This window comes from Canis lupus, chromosome X, assembly GCF_003254725.2.
Source record: "Canis lupus dingo isolate Sandy chromosome X, ASM325472v2, whole genome shotgun sequence".
Taxonomy (NCBI): domain Eukaryota; kingdom Metazoa; phylum Chordata; class Mammalia; order Carnivora; family Canidae; genus Canis; species Canis lupus.
Genome location: NC_064281.1, coordinates 80,634,447 through 80,656,609, shown reverse-complemented (window position 1 = coordinate 80,656,609; position 22,163 = coordinate 80,634,447). Strand labels below are relative to the sequence as shown.

The following is a 22,163-nucleotide window of genomic DNA, read 5'->3' as shown; positions in this document are numbered from 1 at the left end:
CATCACTCATTACAATATACTTGTGTCTAATCTTCATGAAGGTTTTATAATAAGATTTCAATTTCTAGTCTGTTCCTAAATTCAATTAACTTCAATAGAGAAATCTTCACTGCTCCCCCACTCCCAAATAAATTGGGTTCATCTTTGCTTATTGGAAAAAAGAGTACATAAGTGGCCAGAATTTCATTGCCTTGGGAGGAACTTCTCAGTACATATAAAAATGTATTCCTGCCCTTACTATATGATAAGCTAGAAGCATTAAATCACTATTGAGCATTCTGGAGAAATAGCACACCACTCTGCTGTTATGTTGAGAATATTTGAGAAGGAGAGGAGGTAAGAAATGATGGTGGCTTGGCCCAGGATGGAAGCAATGGAAGTAGTGAGAAGTAACTGGATTCTGGATATTTAATAAAGGTAGAACCAACAGGATTTGCTGATGGAGGTAATGTTGGGAAGTGAGAGGTAAAAGAGGAACAAAGAATAACTCCAAGATTTCTGGCCTGGTGTCAAGAGAAGTAATTATGCAAAGGGAAACAATAATAGCATGTTTGTGTGCTCACAATAGCAGAAGACAAAGCAGAGGACATAGGACACAGACACAGATGCACATAGATGGGTAGCTGTGGCAGAAGCATGGAGAAGTACCCTTCTGATCACTTCAATTTCCTCAGTGGAATACAATCCAAACTATGAGCAGAGAGTGAAGTTGGAGAAGGTGTTGGAGGTTTAAGGAGACAGGAACATGTATGATTAGTTACCTGCAAAAGCAGCGGGGGAGGGGGGAACTAAGAAAACAGAGTACAATTGTTGGCAGTATTGAGAGCTCACCCTGAGTCTGTGGTCATAAATTTAAAGGAAGATCAGTCTGTACTGATGTGTTTTCCTGCTACTTCAAAGTGCAGGCACAGAGTAGGGAGGAAGCAGGATATAACCAGGGTTGGATTGTGACAGCAAGTGTAACAGAGAGAGAAGGGCCAAAGGAACTGAAGATGTATGTATCATATATGGTAATGACCATGGGAGTGGCCATGGAAGTGAAGGTGGGGAAGGAGAAAAGTGAGGCTATCAGGGGGATGAGGGGCAGTTTAAAAGTGGTAGGATCAATGGCCACAACCACAGGTAATTCCCTGGTTCAATGATGCTTCTCTATTTCTGCTCTATTAATTCTATATTTTGTAACTATTTATATATCAGTTGTTAAAATATGATAGAAATGATGAATATGTGACTGGAGTCTAGCACTCTATCATTCATAATCAGATCTTTAAACTTGCCATCCCATGATATTCAGTCTAGTCTCTCTACCCAGCCCTGATCCCACGTGCAAATACACACATACACAGATGCACACATACATGTAAAATAGCAGTGGTTACTTTTTGGTGGTGACTACAGATTTTTTGTTATATGGGGTTTGAGTGAAGGTTTTTTTTCCCTTGTACTTCCTGATTTCTAAATTTTCTATATTAGCATGAAATGTTTTGGTAACTAAACAAAAATTAAAAGAACATATGTATTTACACCCAGATATAATTAAATGCTGGCTATGCTCCCTAATGAGGTGTCAGAAGACTTAAGCAGGATTATTAAGGCCATAGACAAATTACAGAAAATAAAACTTTTTAGAGGATGGAAGCTGATATGTTTTTAAAACTACCAGTTTTCATAAAACATATGCATGGATCACTGTCTAACAAGTGAAATATATTACAACACATGACTCTGAAACTACAATTAAAGGAGTATTTTGGGGGCTCTTGGTTGGCTCAGTCCAATGGAGCATGTGACTTTTGATCTTGGGGTTGTGAGTTTGAGCCTCAGGTTAGGTGTAGAGATTACTTAAAAATAAAATCTTTAGGGGCGCCTGTGTGGCTCCATTGGTTAAGAATCTGCCTTTGGTTCAGGTCATGATCTCAGGGTCCTGGGACTGAGCGCTATCTTAAAAATTTTTTTTAAATAAAACCTTTTAAAAAAGTATTTTTAGATTGGAATAAAGGACCATTACAAACCTGTTTCCTGCTTTGAGCTCTTGCATTCCGTAATCTTCGAGCAGAATAAAATATAAAATAGCCCACAGTTGCTGCCGTAATAATGAAAAAGGACACAGAAACGAAGAAAATTGAATAGTGATTCACCCAAGGGCCATGCTTTTTCCCTACTTCGATGACCATTGTTACTTGTATGCCTCTTTGAATAGACTGCAGAATTTTTGTGCCTTTCAGATTGCCAATCATGATTGCAACAATGTCTCCTGCACCTGTTAAAGAAAATAAATTCAGTTTTAGTTTTGGTAAAACATTCTGTGTATAAAAATCCAAATGCTAAAGTGATTTTAAAGTATTCCCAGTGAGACAATGGAAGGATATTCATGTATTCAATTAACGTTTATTGGGGACCTACTATGCATATATGTTACAGAGAATATAAACATGCTGAGACTTCGGTTACTGATCTTAAGAACATAGTTTAGTAAGGAAGCTAAGACATATAAAAAATACCTCCTCTCCTCTCTTCAGGTTAACCACCTATGATTCAACAGTACTGAGTTTGGGGCCAAATTTGTCTCTTAAGATAGTCCCCAGATGGTAGAGGTTAGGGCTTACATCCTAGGGAATCTGAGATTTGGGAAGGACTGAAATACATAACTACATATTTTCCTAATTTATAAGGTGATAGACTACTTCATGAGCTCACTACTAAAATGTACAAGAATTTACATATCAGTAATCTAAGATAAATAATGTTTATAAGCCCAAATACATGGGGGATCCCTGGGTGGCGCAGCGGTTTGGCGCCTGCCTTTGGCCCAGGGCGCGATCCTGGAGACCCTGGATCGAATCCCACATCGGGCTCCCAGTGCATGGAGCCTGCTTCTCCCTCTGCCTGTGTCTCTGCCTCTCTCTCTCTCTGTGACTATCATAAATAAAAAAAAAAAGCCCAAATACACTATATATATAGAACTCCATGTAACATTTTTTCCATATCCTCTAAAACAATATAAAATTTATTCAAGGTACTCTAAGGTCTTGCACGGCACGGACCTTATCAGGTTAGCAATGAACAAAACATGTAAAATTAATACTAATATGGGCAGCCCAGGTGGCTCAGCAGTTTAGCGCTGCCTTCAGGGCGTGATCCTGGAGTTCTGGGATTGAGTCCCATGTCAGGCTCCCTGCATAGAGCCTGCTTCTCCCTCTGCCTGGGTCTCTGTCTCTCTCTCTGTCTCTTGTGAATAAATAAATCTTTAAAAAAAAGTAGTAATGTGTGGTTCTATTCAACACCAACTAAGGTCAAGCCTGAAATTAGACTAAGTTTATTACTTAGTCTAATAGTCTAAATCTTAGTCTAGAAGTTTAATCTTTTTAATTCCTCTCTGTCTACCCCAAACTATATAAATCCTGTGAAAAAAAGTAAAGGACAAACATTGTCTTTCCCATTGTTGTGAGAATGTCAGATTACTCATGCCATTCCAACTCTTATCAAGGTGTATATTCCTTCTAGTTTATATGACCTGAGACCAATAATCTTAAGCAAAAGAATAGAGTTCTTTGAATGTTAAGAGATTACCAGCCAGAGAAACCTCCTACTGATACTAGGTTAAGGTACTAATAATCTTGGTTAATGATCAAACTCTGATCTGAAATAAACACAACCCTACACCCACCCACACATGAGCGCACAAGACTCTAAAAGGCTTAATCTCTTTAACTAGATTTAACTACGTAATTTTCCCAATTTATAATGTAATAGACTTTAGAATTTAAACACAAAAGTACATTATTAAAATAGTATTCACACTTTCAGTGGTCAAATTAAGAGTACAAACCTTAAATGACAAGGTACATAGCAGAATTACTACCCGAGTAATCCCTTAAAAGTTTATGGTCCCCAGTGGCCAAACTCTTCAAAAGATCAAGATGATATTGCTTGAAGTTATTAATTCAAAAAATATATTCATAGAGTATTGTTACAGATCCATAAAGTTCTAAAGAGACTAGCTTTTAAATATACGATAGCCATTTAGCTAAAACCTTTTACAACTTTACTAATTTGCCAATACTTACTTTGGTAGGCACTAACGACTTACTCTCTTTTCATTTACATGAAGAAAATCTCTAAAGCAATGGGAAGTGGAAGAGTCTGAAGTGCTTTTTGTTGTATCTTTTTCCTCTATCAGTATTTGACCCAAATATACCTTATGGATCTAGAGAATCGGCCATTTTGCAAGAGAGCAGCTCATTTTTCTATTTATTTGGGAGCTTTTACATTTCTAGCTTTGGCACTAAAAGCACAGTTAGTATTTCAATTTTCTTTTGTATTTGTCTTTTCCTTACAAGCCACCTGTTGGGAAAATTTGGGGTTATATATATATATATATTTTTTTTAAAGATTTATTTATTTATTTATTCAGAGAAAGCGAGAGAGAGAGAGAGAGAGAGAGAGAGAGAGAGGCAGAGACACAGGCAGAGGGAGAAGCAGGCTCCATGCAGGAAGCCTGACGTAGGACTCTATCCCCATCTCCAGGATCACACCCTGGGCTGCAGGCGGCGCTAAACCGCTGAGTCACCAGGGCTGCCCAAAATTTGGGGTTATAGAGATTTATTATATAAACTCAGCATTCATTTCTGATATTGTAACCTGTATAATCTTTGAAAGTAGAGATAATTCTAAAAATCAAGTTTTAGAACATAATTTTAAAGATTATGTTCTTTTTATTTTTTATTCTATTTTTTAAAAAGATTTTATTTATTTATTCATGAGAGACACAGAGAGAGAGGCAGAGAAAGAAGCAGGCTCCATGCAGGGAGCCTGATACGGGACTTGATCCCAGGACTCCAGGATCACACCCTGAGCCAAAGGCAGACACTCAAACCGTTGAGCCACCCAGGCGTTCCCTAAAGATTTCTTTTTAAATCATATATGTGTCCTAAACTTTTTGACTAATAGAAATAAGTTTTCATTCTTTTAGAAGATATGATGTGGGTGGCAGGGGTGGATGCTCAGGAAAATATGGACCATTGTGGTCAGATGGAGATTAAAAAACAAGGGCAGTCAAGAAATGTACTTTGTCTACGCATAGGGAACAATGCTATGCTTCAATTGCCTGAAATTCATATTCATACATGCTATATGTAGTTTAAATATCTACTGAATTAGTTTTCTAATCATATACAAGACCTATTTCTAAACATTCTTATACATATCCCCACATCTTTGCAATGATTTAAAAACTGCTCCCTCCTTCCATTTCCCAATCACAGCCTCTGGTCATCTGATGTGAATACCCAGAATCCTGTCTGAAAACTCACTGCTAACCTAATCAGCCATGTAGATGTGATTTTCTTGGTGTCTCCCATTATCAGATTCTTCCTTCTATTCCTGCTGCCTGTTTAATATAGGTTATCATAATTTCCTTGCCTGAACTACTTCAGTAATCTCCTAACTTGTCACTCTACATCCCTGTCCTTTAAAGTTTCATCAGAGTTTACCTTCCTGGTTGACTTTTGCCATCACTTGGTTGCATCATGCCTCTTTCTGGCTCTAAAGTCTTTAGTGACTCATTGGCCTAGCATTTAAAGCCTTTTATGATTTGGTCCCAACTGACCTTTCCAGTTTGATATATCTCCACTACAACTCCATCTCATGAACACTCAGATCCAGGCACGTGGGATTGGCTATTCTCATTCACTTTTTACAATTCTCCTTTTGTTTATTCTGTTCCCTCAGACTAAAATCTCTTACATCTGTTGACATTCCCCTCCTCCTTCTCTGCCTGTGCATTACTCAAATCCCCCAATGCTCCCTGCCTCTTATGTTATTTTCCCAAGTTTTAAGTGAGAATGTAAATGTTCCCTCTTTGTTCCAGTCTGACTCATTTTTGAGTTCTCACTTTGGGTCACTTTTGGGGGGTGGAGGGGGGGTTCTCCCTTGTTGCCTCTAGCATTGTCTCTCCCCTCTTTCTAATTTTATACTTTCAATCTGCTTTCAACTCTGAAAAGTCAATGAAGCTTTGGTCTAAAGAAAAAGTAAAACTGGCTTCCAAAGAAAGCTTGAGGGCTTCAGGTGCAAGTACTGTCTGATATTTATATTGGTTGCTCAGTGACATTTTTGTTTGCTTCCTCAATCCAGGCCATGCTCTGGATAATTGAGGTTTCCAGATAAGATTTATCTATAAACTAGTCCCTGTACTAAATGCTTTACATGCATTAACATATTTAATCCTCATATCAACCCTATAAAGTAGGCATTGCTATTATCTCATTAAAGATAAGACTGACTAGCTTGCCTAGGATAACACAAGCTAATAAGGACAGAACTGGTATCTGAACCCAGGCAGTTTGGCTCCAGTGTCTCCGCTCTTTGCCACCATTCTACATCAACTCTCTATCTTTAGTGAAACCTAAAGCTATTATTTTACTGTAAATGTGAAAATTAATTACTGAAAACGTGAATGTAATTAATACATTCAGGATGAGGGGGTGGTTGTGGTAAATACTTAACAAGGAGGAAGCCTTGATTTGTAGTGTGTGCCAATTGCCATGGTGTAAATAATTCTCCTATGGCCATATGAATGCACAGTTCGGAAAATACGGGTATAATTATCTTCTTTTAAAAAAGATTCATTTATTTTATTTGAGAGGGAGAAAGACAGGGAGGAGGAGGGGCAGAGGGAGAAGGGAAGCATACCCCTTGTTGAGCGCAGAGCCTGAGAGGGGCTCAGATCTCATGACTCTGAGATCATGATCTGAGCTGAAAACCAAGAGTTGGATGCTAAAACCAACCGAGCTACCCCAGGCACCTCTGGGTACAATTATCTTGATAGCATTCACTCAATTCAATAAGGAATCCTCGAACTTGCTACTTAAAAATCATTAACAACACCATATAGCTCAAGTTTTTTGCATTTTTACTCTGTTACCTAAAATATTTTGGGAAAAGGAATAGATTAGGAATAGGTAACAATTAAGCAGAAGACATACACACTCTCTAATTTCACATGTTGAACAGTAAATAATGGTTTCTGCCTGTGACTATTTTGGGAACAAAGGTAATAAAATAGACAGTAGCAACTCTTACTACTCTTAGAGAATATCACTCAATTAAAATGTTAATATATGGGGATCCCTGGGTGGCTCGGCGGTTTGGCGCCTGCCTTTGGCCCAGGGCGCGATCCTGGAGTCCCGGGATCGAGTCCCACGTCGGGCTCCTGGCATGGAGCCTGCTTCTCTCTCCTCCTGTGTCTCTGCCTCTCTCTCTCTCAAAAGTGTGTCGATCCTTGGCACTACTGGTGAAAGACACTTTCCAGTTATTATTCAAAATACAAAAACTTGGGCAGCCTAGGTGGCTCAGTAGTTTAGCGCCGCCTTTGGCCCAGGGTGTGACCCTGGAGACCAGGGATCAAGTCCCACATCCAGCTCCCTGCGAGGAGCCTGCTTCTCCCTCTGCCTGTGTCTTTGCCTCTCTTTCTTTCTGTGTCTCTCATGAATAAATAAAATCTTAAAAATATATATATGTTTACATGCTGGTGGCCAACCCCTTTAATTTCCTTCAAAAAGCTAATGATATGGTTTTTGCCTAATCTTATTTATTTGTGAACACAGACAAATTCATTGAACAAATATTTACTGTGTATAAACTATGTAGTAAGCTCTGTGCTTCTGGACCTTCCTCCTTCCACATTTAAATATTAATGTGTCAAAATGTAAAATAAATTCTAAAGTATTTTACAATATATAAAATCTTCTAAGTATAAGGATGGCATACTTACAGAAGCATGGCATTCAAACACAAAATACAAGGGGGTATGGAATGCTGTTCTAGTATCTCTTTCAATTAGTATCCTACTTTTAATATTAGAAAAGAATATTTGCAATGAGTGACTTACAAGTAATTAGTAAGGACTACTGAAGGCCTAAGTAGCTCTTCAAAAACCTTCTCATATTCAATACTGCCCAACATCTTGATAATATAGTGAGGTCAGGACTTCTGAATTCACTCATATGTGGAATGAATAAGATCTAGGTGTGAAAATTCCAATATGATTCTCCAGCAAACATCCTCCATCAGAAAATCTGGAACCAACTCAAGTGGACTTCTGAATATTCATTTTGTTCACAGTAGCTCTCAAAGGCTCAGTTTCCCTCACTGTAGCAACTAGGGCAGGTCAATGTATTTCAGCTTTGAGCAACTAGGGAAGGTCAATGTATTTCAAAGAGCAATACTAAAGGTCATAAGACCAAGGAGTCCTAAGTGGCATTTTTTAAGCTAGAAAAAAAAGTAAACTTTTAAGCCTGACTAGCTCATCTTCCTTCAAGTTCCTGTTTTGTGACTTTCTTGACCCTTTTTTTAAAAAGATTTTATTTTATTCATGAGAGACACAGGCAGAGGAAGATGCAGGCTCCATGCAGGGAGCCTGATGTGGGACTCAATCCCGGGACTCCAGGATCACACCCTGGGCTGAAGGCAGGTGCTAAACCACTGAGCCACCCAGGGATCCCCATTTCTTGACCCTTTTGATTATTCCCAGCCACAGATAAACTGACTTTAGGTTTCCTAAATTGACTTCTTCATATCAACTCTCTTGATTAAAAAATAATAGTCCTATTATTGCACCTCAACAGATATACAAATGATTTCTCAAAGGTATTGGATATATAGGTCTGTGGTTTACTGGGAACCAGACAAATCAGTACTCCACACCTCTATAAATATGTCACTATACTCCTAACTAGCCTTTTAGTTATATTCTGGTCTGTTGCAGAATACGAAACAGGCATTAGTACAGGTTAGCTGTTAGGTAAAGCAATGGTTCCTAACGTTCTGTATTGTTAACAAATGACCTTTTGGGGGGAGGGATGGTGACAGCAAAAAAGACTAAAATCACCTTTTATTATCATTCCTTTAAGCCAAAAAAAAAAAAATGATGCAGAGGTAGACAACCATAGTACGGCAAATTGCCTTTCTTTCTGCCTTGAATCCACAGATATTTCTGCTATAGGTTTTGAAAAACAATACTAAAATACAGAATAGGTCTCAGTTTGATATAGCACCAAAAAAAATTTCTGGCACTTGGGACTCCTCAGAAAACAGCATATTAAAGACACTAGGGAATTGAAAGCAACACTGTTCAAAGGTCACATCTGCATAATTTGTGGATGACAGGTCATATGCACAGGTTAACAATTCTTAGAATTATTATTTAAAAATACCTAGTCCTGTCTAGACTATTCTGACTACCATTAGGGTATGTTTAGCATATTGTTAAGAACCAGAAGGCTAGATCAGCATTTCTCCAAGTTTTTAGTCTCAGGACTCCTTTATACTCTTTAAAGGTATTAAGGAATCCAAAGAACTGCTGGTTACGTACATTATTTCTATTTATAGTTACCATATTAGAAATTAAAACTGGGAAATTTTTTTAACACTGGGAAATTTTTAAAATATTCATTCATTCATTTAAAATCACAGCTGTGAGACACCTGGGTGGCTCACCCGTTGAGCATCTGCCTTCACCCCGGGGTGTGATCCTGGAGACCCCGGATCGAGTCCTACATCAGGCTTCCTGTATGGAGCCTGCTTCTCCCTCTGCCTGTGTCTCTGCCTCTGTGTGTGTGTCTCTCATGAATAAATAAAATCTTTAAAAAATAAAATCACAGTTGTAAATAGATGTTAATATAATAGACCTTTTTAAAAAGATTTTATTTAAGAGAGTGCTTGTGAGTGAGCACGAGGTGAGAAGAAGCAGAGGGAGAGGGAGAAGCAGACTTCTTGCTGAGCTGAGAGCCCCAGGCCAAGCTTGATGAGGGTGGGGGGGGGCTCTGGAATCATGACTTGAGGCTACATTTAACCAACTGAGCCATGCAGGCTCCCCATAATAGACAGTTTTAATTAATTAAAAATATTTCCCCAAAAAAAGTAATTAAGTTGCATTGTCTTTTGTGCAAACCTTTTTAATGTCAGACTTAATAGAAGACAGCTGGATCTTCATATCCACATTAGATCTATTGTGATCCATTTTTCTGGTTTCAGTATATGAAAGAAATCTGTAGTCATGCAGATTTGTAATTAGAACATTGTATTTAGGGGATCCCTGGGTGGCTCAAGGGTTTAGTGCCTACCTTTGGCCCAGGGCATAATCTTGGAGTCCCGGGATCAAGTCCCACATCAGGCTCCCTCCATGGAGCCTGCTTCTCCCTCTGCCTGTGTCTCTGCCTCTCTCTCTCTCTCTCTCTGTCTCTCAGGAATAAATAAATAAAATATTTTTAAAAAAGAAAATTGTATTTATAGTATTTAATAGCATTTTGAAATACTTGTAGATATTCTTTGATACTACACCAAAACTCAACAAGTGGTAGTTTCTTAAACGTAAGGTGCAAAATAGAATTTGAAACTATATCAATGAACTCTTTGTACTAAATGAAAATGCTTGGATGAATCTATCTTACATACCAAATGGATCCTTTATCCATGCATGGTTTTGTAATATCATGTATTGGCCATTTGAAAAGTACTAGTTCACTGAGTTATGCAGATCTTATAGTGATTTAAGATTATACAATATCAAAAAATCATGGTTATTTAATATCACCACTGATCTCATCAGAAAAGCCTAAGTATTAGGAAGTTGTCAAGTTTATGTGGCAGATAAAGTTTTCCAAAACTCTAACTTTTGCTTGAATACTTAGATTTTACCATTAGCAACAAATACTGTCATTTTTTCCCTTGAAATGACAGGCTCACTTCATTCAAGTTTTAGAAAAGTTCTTCCAAATACTCAAGTCTGAATTACATGTTTGCCAGTAGTATTTTTATTTTTTTTAAAGATTTTATTTATTCATGAGAGACAGAGAGAGAGAGAGAGAGAGAGAGGCAGAGACACAGGCAGAGGGAGACGCAGGCTCCATGCAGGGAGCCCAACGCAGGACTCGATCTCGGGACTCCCGGATCATATCCTGGGCCAAAGGCAGGCGCTAAACCACTGAGCCACCCAGGGATCCCCGCCAGTAGTATTTTTAAATTAAAAAGGAGCTGTTTAAAGAAAGGTTACTTCAAGGGTGCCTGTGTGGCTCAAGTCAGTTAAGTGTCTGCCTTTGGTTCAGGTTGTGATCCCAGGGTCCTGGGATCAAGTCCGCATCGGGCTTCCTACTCAGTGGGGAGCCTGCTTCCCTCCTTCTGCCTCTCCCCCTACTTGTGCTCTCTCAAATAAATAAAATCTTTAAAAAAAGAAAAGCTACTTCGGCTCACAACTCAGTCATGTTAGTGCTTTTCCTTCAGACAACCATCATACTTTGGGATGCTGCAGAAGTCCTTTGTGCCTACCTCGCATTTCATCACACAGAATATTCAAAAAAAGAGTTGTGCATGATAGGGCAGAGATTTAATAAAATTAATTACACTTACTAATTCATCAAGGACATTCTTAAGTGAAGCTGGATTTTTTATTACTATAAATGCATAGAGATACAGTATATGATACAGTTTGGTGCCTCTGCTTTAATTTCTGCTAAGGTGCCAGCAGTAGTTTCCCACCATTGCTTTTACACCACCTGTGTAAACATCAACACAATGAATATGGCAAATTATGTCTATGTATTATTATGAGAACAGTTTTCAATTCATGGACCCTCGAGCGAGTCTGAGGGACCAGTGGTCCCAGATTCTGTTTTTAAAACCGTTGGGCTAGATTAATGATTCTCAAACTTTAATATTCATGCTGATTACTTGAGAAACTTGTTAAAACACTGAACTCCCTGGCCCCATTTCCTGATTCAGTCTGTCTGAGGCTAGACTTAGAAATCTGCAGTTTAAGAAGTTCTCTGGGTTCTTTTGCTGCATGTGGTCTATGGCCCATACTTTCAGAAATATTGGCCCGAATTTTGAATTGCACTTTGATGTTATGCTCAAGGAGTTTCAAGATAGTGGTTCTCTCTGGCTAGATCAATGCTAATCCTTCATTTTGCATAGAAAACTCTGCCAATAGAATTATTTTGTTTTTATCAGTAAGTACTTCATACAGAGAAGTTTGAAAATTAGCCACATCAGAAACAGGCCCATTCCTCTCCTGTTATAATACATGTCCATTGCCTCTCCATTGTTTCTTACCTAAATCTATGTAACAACCTCCTAACTGGTCTTCAAACCACCAGTATTTAATCCTCCAATTCATTCTTCTCACAGCTACCAGATAAATTTTCCTAAAAAGGAAAAACACTCATAGTATTCCTTTGCTAAAGGCCCTTAAGGAGCTCCATTTTACCTACAGAATAAAGTTCAACCTCCTTTTATAAGATCTCCACCCATCTGGGTTAGGTATTCAGCATTTACACAGTCTAGTGCAGACCTCCCTCAAAGTTATCTGGTTTCTTTGCGTTTCGCTATGAACTCCTTCAGGTTAGGGACTGGGTCTTTCATCACTATATCTACATCTAGTAGAGTGCCTGGCACATACTACATGCCAAATAAATGTTTGATAAATGCCATTTTAAGTACGCTGTACATAGTGATAATCTGAATCTTGATTCAATCTGAAAAGAAATTCATCCTTAAAGATAATTGCAGTGGACAGAGTGTAAGGTGTGCTTCTTCCCTACATTCAAAGATGGCATATCTTGATAGAGCATGTCTGCCTACATCAAGGACATATTATATATAAAGATAAAGTTAAACGCTAATTCTATTCTATAGAGTTTGGATTTAATGTGATGCCTACTGCCACTGTGCTGATCCCTTTGAAATTATCATACTGCCAGAGCAGCACTAATGGCAATAATCCCTCTCCAACCTGGGGCTTGACTATACCTCAGTCTTCCATTTACATTCAGGAGCTAGGACAGACGCCATTTTAGCTCCAAGCTCAAGGTAAAATCCAGTCATCCTGGCTCATAGGAGACTGGTAATTTAGCCACTTAGGAGGTTCAGAGGACAGAAAAGAGAAGTCTTGAAACAGCTGGAAGACGTTTAATATCTATAAACCTTAAATTTGTGCTGATACTAAGGGAGAGAAAATAATAATATGCTATTGCAAGACCATGCAGAAATTATAGTATATCTGTTATGTCATTAATATGGTATTGTTATTGTATTAAAATTTTTATGAAGTTCTATTGTCAGAGTTTTTGTTTTGGGGGTAGTAAAGTTTCTAGAAAGCAAATTCAACATTTGTTGTTGCTATTTATTTATGTTTTCTAAGGTTAGTTGGTAAATTCTACAGCATCAATGTATTTATTCAATACATACAATTATCCCAATACTTTGAGAGAATAAATTGTGCAATATCCGGAGCTGTTCAGAATCTGTAAGAATATCTGATGGTGAAGCAACTACTGACTAGCAACATATACACCACAGGTTAAAAACAATTAGATATTTGTTAGGCAGTAAAAAAGGATAAGAGATTTAGGGGTTTCAGGCAAAGAAAATGTATATAAACGAGCATAAGAAATTATTGGTGGGCAGCCCCGGTGTTTAGCGGTTTAGCACCGCCGTCAGCCCCGGCTGTGATCCTAGAGACCCGGGATCGAGTCCCACATCGGGCTCCCAGCATGGAGCCTGCTCCCTCTGCCTGTGTCTCTGCCTCTCTCTCTCTGTGGGTCGCTCATGAATAAATAAATAAAATCTTAAAAAAAAATTATTGGTGATTCTTTGTTTTTGCATTAATCAGTTCTGTTACCCTGTGACATGAGACCTTGAGAAGGAGAGTTCCAGTGAATAAATTGTTGCTGTACCCAGGGAGAAAATATGAGCACAAAACCAAGCCATAGCCTAGACTGACAATGAAATTGGGAAATGGTCTTCACCATCTTCCACTTTACCCTCAACCTTTCAGACCAAATGAAACCAGTACAAGAATGTATGGAAGGGACATACACTTTGTACCTTAAATTTTTCTGAACTCTAGAGAATGCCAATTGGTATGGATCTAAAAGCCTCATCTAAATTATTTCAGTGTCAGACTAAAATATCATTAGCCAAAAAAAAAATATGCAATAAAGGCTGTAAAGGTGACCTCTCCGGAATGAAAGGACCACATCATTTATCTTTACCTACTCCCTGCTCACTCTTCCCCTATCACAACATCCAGAACAGTGCTGGTCATAAAGTGTATTCAAAACTTTGTTTAAATTGGAACTTCTTTTTGCACACATGCTCTTCAGATATAGTTTGTGATAGGGGAATTACATTGGAAATTTCATTAGTCACTAAAATTATGAAGAGCACTGTGTTTAGAGATACAGTATTCATCTTGATCTGGCCATAAGAACCCAAGGGCACAAAAGTTACAGATGTCCCATTAGTATTCTAGGAGATCTCTGTATTAGAGAAAAAGAGAATTTGGTATGTCTCTGCAGAAATTTTGATATCATTTGCCATAAACAATTCATAAATAAGGACATTCTACCAACTGAGAATATTAAATTTCCTCCTGTATGAAGCATTACAAAAGTGAACTTTTGTACTAAGGTACACCCACTAAATATAAAAACAAACAAACTGGTCTCTCTTGTGTTTTTATACTTCCACAATAAATTGTTTCTCAAAGTCAATATGAAAAATAAGCTTAGACTGTAGTGACTACACTTTGAAGTCGCATTAATTTGATATAAAAGGTACATTAGTACAAAGAAATATAACTGTCATCATATTTGAAAACATTCTGTTCTTACCAGAGTGAGATAACTAGTTTAGTTACTCCTTGACATTGACAATACTATGATACAGTTAAAATCTGAGGCCAGTCTAATTAAATAAAGGAGGAGGAGGGAAGGAGGGGGGAGTTATAAAATGAATGGCAATCAGTGTTTTCCAAATTCTACTTCAGGTGCTAAGTATTTTTTTTTTTAAAAAAGAGGTTCTACAGATAAGTAAGTTTAGAAAATAATTCATTGAACAAAGCTGAACAGTGCTTCTTGAGCATATATCAGAGGCTCTGAGAAGGCCTGCAGAGATGTGCATTGCCAATCCCCCCAAAAATGCTACAGATGAGGGTGAGTAGGTTGTTAAACTATCCTTTAATGAATCAGGCTGTGTACTTCATGCTTTATATATTATCTGATTTATCCCTCCATCACAATAACCCTAGAGGTAGGTACGATTATCACCTCCCATTCTGTAGGTGAAAAAACTGAGTCTTAAAGAGGTTAATCTGGCTAAGGTTATAAATCTATTACATAACAGAATTGAGGTTCAAATTAAAATCCATTTGATTCATTTAAGTCTCCTCTCTTTGTCACTGTGCTATCAAAAGGTCCACAGCCTTTCCTTTTGTTAGAGCTTAACATTTTGATTTTATTTTTATTTTTTTTTAATTTTTATTTATTTATGATAGTCACAGAGAGAGAGAGAGAGAGGCAGAGACATAGGCAGAGGGAGAAGCAGGCTCCATGCACCGGGAGCCTGACGTGGGATTCGATCCCGGGTCTCCAGGATCGTGCCCTGGGCCAAAGGCAGGCGCTAAACCACTGCGCCACCCAGGGATCCCAACATCTTGATTTTAAAGAGTTGTTCCTGCTTAGAATGGAAACACACAGGGAGAACAAGATAGTTGTTTTAGTTTCTTGATTATGTGATTTCTCCCTGTGTTTCTCAAAAATTGCCCAGAAAAACAGCAACTTGGATGTCAGGCATTTCCCCCCCTGCTTTTACATATAAAATAATTACATATTTCAAAATGTGGAAGTGAACAGCTGTAATAACCAAAGGAGAAATACTGTTTATTAATAAAACTCTCAGCAAAAGATTCAAGAGGAACATTTGCTAAATATCCACTCCATGTCAAACACTTTATTTATAAAATCACAGAAAAAGGGCATGATTATTCCACTTTGTATGAACCAGATAAAGTCCAGGTTCACAATTTGCCCAAGATCACATATTTATTCATTTGTAGACCTGGAATTCAGGCTGAGCAGTCTGACTCAAGGATACCCATTCTTCCACTGTAATATGCTGCCTTTCAATTTCAAATAGAACACATTCACCTTTGGTACACTAGATTGAAATTAAAATAGAGCAATCATGGAGCTTCCCTAATCATCAAAGAATAATCCGTTAGTCTTTAATTACATCACTCAAGGTAAGTCAATATCCTCTTCTTCATTAGTTCAACCAAAAGGTACCAGTCAAAGAGAAATGGCAAAAAAGGGTTGGGGGTTGGAGGTAAAGCAAGGGAAGTGACTGGTGGACTGGCACTAGCCAGTGCCAGTCTGTCTTAAACATCCTGTCCTCATGCCAAAATGAAATGGTGGTGGTGGAAAACAAGAATTTGAAATACCACTGAACTCCAAATACCTGGGGACAATGTTAAATATAGGTTGCTTACAGATCTATGAGTGAAGACCTCCCTCAGTATAATCATACTTATCTGGCTTTCCTCTAAGTGAGTGCTGAGATACTCTAAAATAGAAAAGATTTACCAACTAAAAAATATGTTAATGGCTAAGTTACAAATCATAGTTATGTTCCTAAAACTTTCAGGAACATTACAAATGCTATTAAAATAAGCCAACTTGTCAGATCACCATAGGTTGGACCATAGGTTAGGAAAACAAAATGCAGAATCCTTAAGGTGAAAACCATGGAAAAGGTAGGGTAGAGCTAGAGTCGACGTTACAAGGAAAATAAATAAGCAGAGAAAATTCTAAACCAGCATGATCAGGACAAATATAATAAACAGGCTATCATTATGAACAAATGCCACACAGGAAACCCTAATGGGTTGTGTTTCAAAAATGCATTTGTAAGTCAGTTGTTGGGAAGTAGAGGCAACACATTTTCCCATAGTAATGTTGTTAAACAGTCTTTGAGTTCCCAAAGGACCCTACAAATGATTGCATGTGAAAGGCTTGAGGACTAAAAACTGCAAAGCAAATACGAACTATTATTTAACTCATATGTGTAATAAAACTTTTCAGGAAACAGTTTCGCTGTAATACCTAAAGCAAAACCAACAAAAGCATTTTGAATTTATCTTAAATGCTAGAACATAAGAAAATACATAATGAATCAGGAGGACTACATGGTTCATGGGAGGTTTTTGTGGAGATTGCAGAAGTAAGTTGTGGACACATTCAAGGTTGTTAGATATGAGAGCAGTGATTTGTTATGTTTAATTTCACTTCAAAAGAAGTGGAACCACATAGAAGGAAGCTCAGTTTTTTTTTATTTTTTAAAAAGATTTTATTTATTTATTCCTGAAAGACACACACACACAGAGGCAGAGACATAGGCAGAGAGAGAAGTGATTCCATTTTAATAATGTCTTAAATACCACCTTGACTGAGCTTGTTATGTTGGGCATATCCTTAATAAAGTATAAAATAAGAACACCATGATTCTCCTCTGCCCTTACTCTAACAAGTTTTCCTCTTTTCTTAAATGGCAAAAATTGTCATCAGATGAACCCAGTGTGTCATAGGTGAAAATTGCCAACATACTGGATTCTTCATACCAAGCTGGTAAACTTAGCACTATTCTTGTAAATACTGAAAACAAGAGATACTGAAGGAGGCAAATGAGGAAGCAGGCTTCTCATGGGAAAGAAACAAAAATAGCAAGACAGGGGTGAGGCATGTATATGTATAAGGAGGGGAAAGAAAAAATATCTAAATAGTGATATGAAGGGTAAAGAGAAACAGTTCATATTAAAATAGGAAAAGTCAGCCTTTAAAATTCTTTAGTGTTCAAGGTTATTTTACATATGAAGAAACCAATTAGTGTTAACAAGAAAGGACAATATTAACAATCATACAGGTTAGATACATTCAAAAGGCCAAAGGAACTCTTTGAATTCTCATAAGTCTGTAAATCATTTCTATTATCAGATATGATTTGTTCCTGTTGTTGCTATAGTCACATCATTAATGCTTTCTTTAGGATTTATCAATGCTATAGGAATATGTGGCGTTTTTAAAAGTATTTTTACAAGTATAAAATATATTCAGTAGAGGAAATTCAGAAAATACAGAAAACCTAGTGAAAAAAAAAAACAAACAATAATCGCCCATAATTCTACCAACCGGAAATAGCTAAGGTTAACATTTTGGTGTATTTTCTTTTTCTTTAATTGTTTTGTATTTTTTTTAAAGCTAAGACTTTAGTTCCAGTCAGCATTTCACCAAGCTTCTTCAACATTTTATCTGAAATGATAAGGATTAATATCGAGAGAAATATACACATCATCATCATCATCATCATCATCAAGTGAGTTCTAGACCATCTTCATTTAAAAAAAAGCTGAAAATAAATAGGGTTAACTCAAAATCACTGATTTATATCTAACTGGAGCATTCAAGCATGAAAACCAAGTAAATCACGACTAGGTTCTGAACCTAAAACGGCCTCCTTGAAGTCAGGCATGAATCACCAAACTTTCTCTTCCAAAGAAATCAATATTGAAACAAGCCTATGGGCAAATTCAAGCGGCAAGTATGTGCCATGATATATAGAAAGACATACATGCAGCTTAAAGAGAAAAGAGAACAGGAAATAGAACAACAAAGAGCCCTTGTGCTCTGCACAGAGGGCTCCAAAGTGGGTGTTAACAGCAAAATGTGGCACCACTAAACTGGCCTGGGAACTGCATCCAGAAACACATGTACTCTGTGCTTGGAAAGAGCCCCCCACAGTCTCTGGCTGCAGGTCCCTGTAGTTAGCAAGCTCCAGAGCTGTGAAGGAGAGGGTTTCTGCATGTGACCACATGCTGCAAGAGGGCACTCCCTCAGGGCACAAAGGTTAAAAATTATTCATCTTGGGATGTGAGATAGTCTTCTAGGAACTGTTCTGATTCTTGATCTAGGTGCTGGCTGCACAGGCATGTTGACTTTGTGAAAATTCACTGAGCTATATAGGCTAACAACTGATGGACCTTTTTAGTGTATATACGTTATACTTCAACAAATTTACATATACAAAACATTCTTCATCCCTAGATAATATTTGTGGCACCCTCTCAAGTAAACTCCGGGCAAAACCCCAACAGCAGTTTACACTTCCATGGCCATCACGAAAAACGAAAAGCCATTTTAGCCAATGAGGTGCTACTTAACCAAGCAATGGGGGAAAGTGGGTGCGAACCTCATTTGTGACAAAGACATCAGGAACAGAATACCTAACCTGGGATAAGAGGAACCGAAAGCACAAATGGTGATCAAACCTTTCAAAAGATCAAGGCCACATCAGGCAATGCATATGGGTTAGACCAGATCACATTTATGGTCAGAAGTATACATTTAAGTAAAGCTCTATATAGCATATTTTTGTTTGAAATGTTCCAATTTGGAGATCCCTGGATAGCTCAGCGGTTTAGTGCCTGCCTTTGGCCGAGGGCATGATCCTGGAGTCCTGGGATCAAGTCCCACATCAGGCTAGCAGCATGGAGCCTGCTTTTCCCTCTGCCTATGTGTCTGCCTCTGTCTCTGTCTCTGTTTCTGTGTGTGTGTGTCTCATGAATAAATAAATAAAATCTTTGAAACAAAAGAAATGTTCCATTTCATATCTCTCCCTGTCACCATTTCTGCACTTCCTTTCTGCTGGTTAATGAAAGAGAAGCTTGATCTCTATCCCCCAGTCAAAAACCACCTCCTTTAACTTATAGGGAAATCCTCTATCTTTAATTACATGGGGAAATGCTTGCAATAACAAGCTGGATACAAAACCTTACATCCAGTATATAATTCTAATTCTTTAAATATATATGCAGAGCAAAAGAAGAAAATGACAACAAAAACACCCTAAAATGGTAACATGGTTATATCTATGGATTTTTACATTTTCCTTTAAATTTTATTTTCTTAATGCTACGTTGATACCCATAAAAACAACCGTTATAAAAGTAGGATACAAAACCCTGTCTATACATGAAAAAAGAGACAAGAAGGAATAATGGTATTGTATAATTATGCATAGCTTTTATTTTTATTTTTATACTTTTCTGTATTTTCCAAGTTTTCTGCAAGAAGTAGGATTAATTTTATAATCAGAAATAACACAGAAAATGTCTTTGATACTCTCCTCTGTTTACTCCATTTAAGCCTGAGAACAGAGATTAAATATGACATTCTGTAGGAGATAACATATCTTCCAGGGACTAAGCGGGGCATGGAGTTCTTTATGTGCTTAGAAAAACAATTTGCTGATCGAGCTATATTTCCTTTTCAGTTTTTTTTTAAAGGTTTTTAAGTAATGGAATTCCACATATCACCAACATGTTCAATGGAAGCATTTTAATTGAAGACATAAATTGAATGCTGGTGTAAACCAAGTTTTTAAAACAAAAACAAAAACACAGGGAAAGTTCAATGTAAATACTCATTCTCACTATCTCTTTGTTACCTAGGTCATTTCATCATTTAAAACCCATAAACTGGGCTATGATGGTGATCACCATAAAAACATAGGGAGCCTGCAACCTGGAAGCATTTGTACACTCTTATTCTTCCTACTTTACCTTAATTATTTCATATATTCAGGCAAAAACCACAATATGCATACAATAGAACCTTGATAAATGCTCAATGAATTGAACTCCCCACTAGATAATTTCCTAGTGAATCTTATGACCCTCTGGCATCCTTGTTTTTTTTCATTCTTTGGTACTTAGAGCAACTCAACAAGTATTTTCAGAGCACATACAGTATAAAGATTCCCATGAGTAATATGAAGATTAATAAAATATTAAAAGGATAACAATCCAGTAGGGAGGTAAGACATAAACATATAACTACTAGCAAAATGCAAAAAGTACTATAAGACATGGGAGTGCCATGGGAGAAAAACAAAAGGATTATTTTGGTTTTGGTGTGGGGATGTGGGGGTGTGGTGGGAAGAGGAAAGAAGGAATTGAGAAAGGCTTCAAAGATGAGGAGGCATCTGTGTTGGATTTTGAAGGATGGGTAAGTTTTTGGCCAGCAGAGCTAGGAAGAAAAGGGTATGGAGGCAAAAGCAGAAGTACAAACAAAGTAATGATAATGGGAAAGGACAGAGGGCATCTAGGGATCAACATGAGAGAATAGATATATAAAGCTTTGAAAGTATATCGGGACTAGATTAAGAATCTTATATGCCATGCTGGGAAACACAGTCTAAAATTTGTAAGTAATGGCCTTTTGAGCAATGGCATAGATGTGATCAAGAGCTGTGTTCCAGTGGCAATGTGGAAGACATACTGGAAGGAAGAAATGACTGGAGGTGGAGACCAATTAGAAGCCTAAGCATTTGTTCCTTTGAGAAGCTATAGGAACTAAAAGCAGGGTAATAACAGTTGAAAGGGACAAGGGGACATTATGCGAGAAGATTTAAAGTGATAGAATCATCTGGATGTGGCAGTTATTTTTTTAATTTTTTTAAAAGATTTTATTTATTTATTCATGAGAGACACAGGCAGAGGGAGAAGCAGGTTCCATGCAGATCGATGTGGGACTCGATCCACGGTCTCCAGGATCACGCCCTGGGCTGAAGGCAGTGCTAAACTGCTGAGCCCCCCGCCCCCAGGATGTGGCAGTTATTTATCGAGGTGGGGCTGCAAGGAAGAAGAGGTGTTAGATAAATGAATCAATAAAATAACAGAAATGAAACAATAAAGAAGAGAAGCCAAGAGTGCTTGGGAGAATTTCACAGGAGTGGTCAACAGTGTTAAAAGAGTACTGCAGAAATACCAAGAAATTGATTTTGAATCGGTATTTTACACTGGTAAATCATCACCACCCAGTCTCTTCTCATCCTCTTTTGAACCTCTCTATTAAAAAAAGTTCTAAAAAAATAAATAAATAAAAAATAAAAAAGTTCTTTTCAAAGTCAACATCCTAGAAAAAAAGCAGAATAAAAATTAAATGTCAAGTGGTTGGCAAGGGATCGGGTAGTGATAAATCAGTATAAAATATTATCTCAGGGCAGCCCCGGTGGTGCAGCAGTTTAGCGCTGCCTGCAGCCTGGGGTGTGATCCTGGAGACCCAGGATTGAGTCCCACATCGGGCTCCTTGCATGGAACCTGCTTCTCCCTCTGCCTGTGTCTCTGCCTCTCTCTCTCTCTCTGTGTCTCTTATGAATAAATAAATAAAATATTAAAAAAACAATGAAATCTCTTTAAAAATATTATCTCAAAAGTCCTTTTGTGAAGGAGAAGATTGGTAGTTGAGGAAAAAGTTATTTGAGAAAAGAATGACAAA

General features: G+C 37.7%; 1 protein-coding gene across 3 annotated transcripts in view; it reads right to left on the bottom strand.

Moving 5' to 3' along the window:
- The window catches only part of RNF128 (ring finger protein 128), a 117,177-nt gene that overhangs the window by 32,008 nt on the left and 63,006 nt on the right, over window positions 1–22,163 (bottom strand). For all 3 annotated transcript variants that reach the window (XM_025431533.3, XM_035711985.2, XM_025431532.3), the window contains exon 2: window positions 2,013–2,260. In XM_025431533.3, coding sequence (XP_025287318.1) covers window positions 2,013–2,260 — 248 coding nt within the window. The remainder of the gene's footprint in view (window positions 1–2,012; window positions 2,261–22,163) is intronic.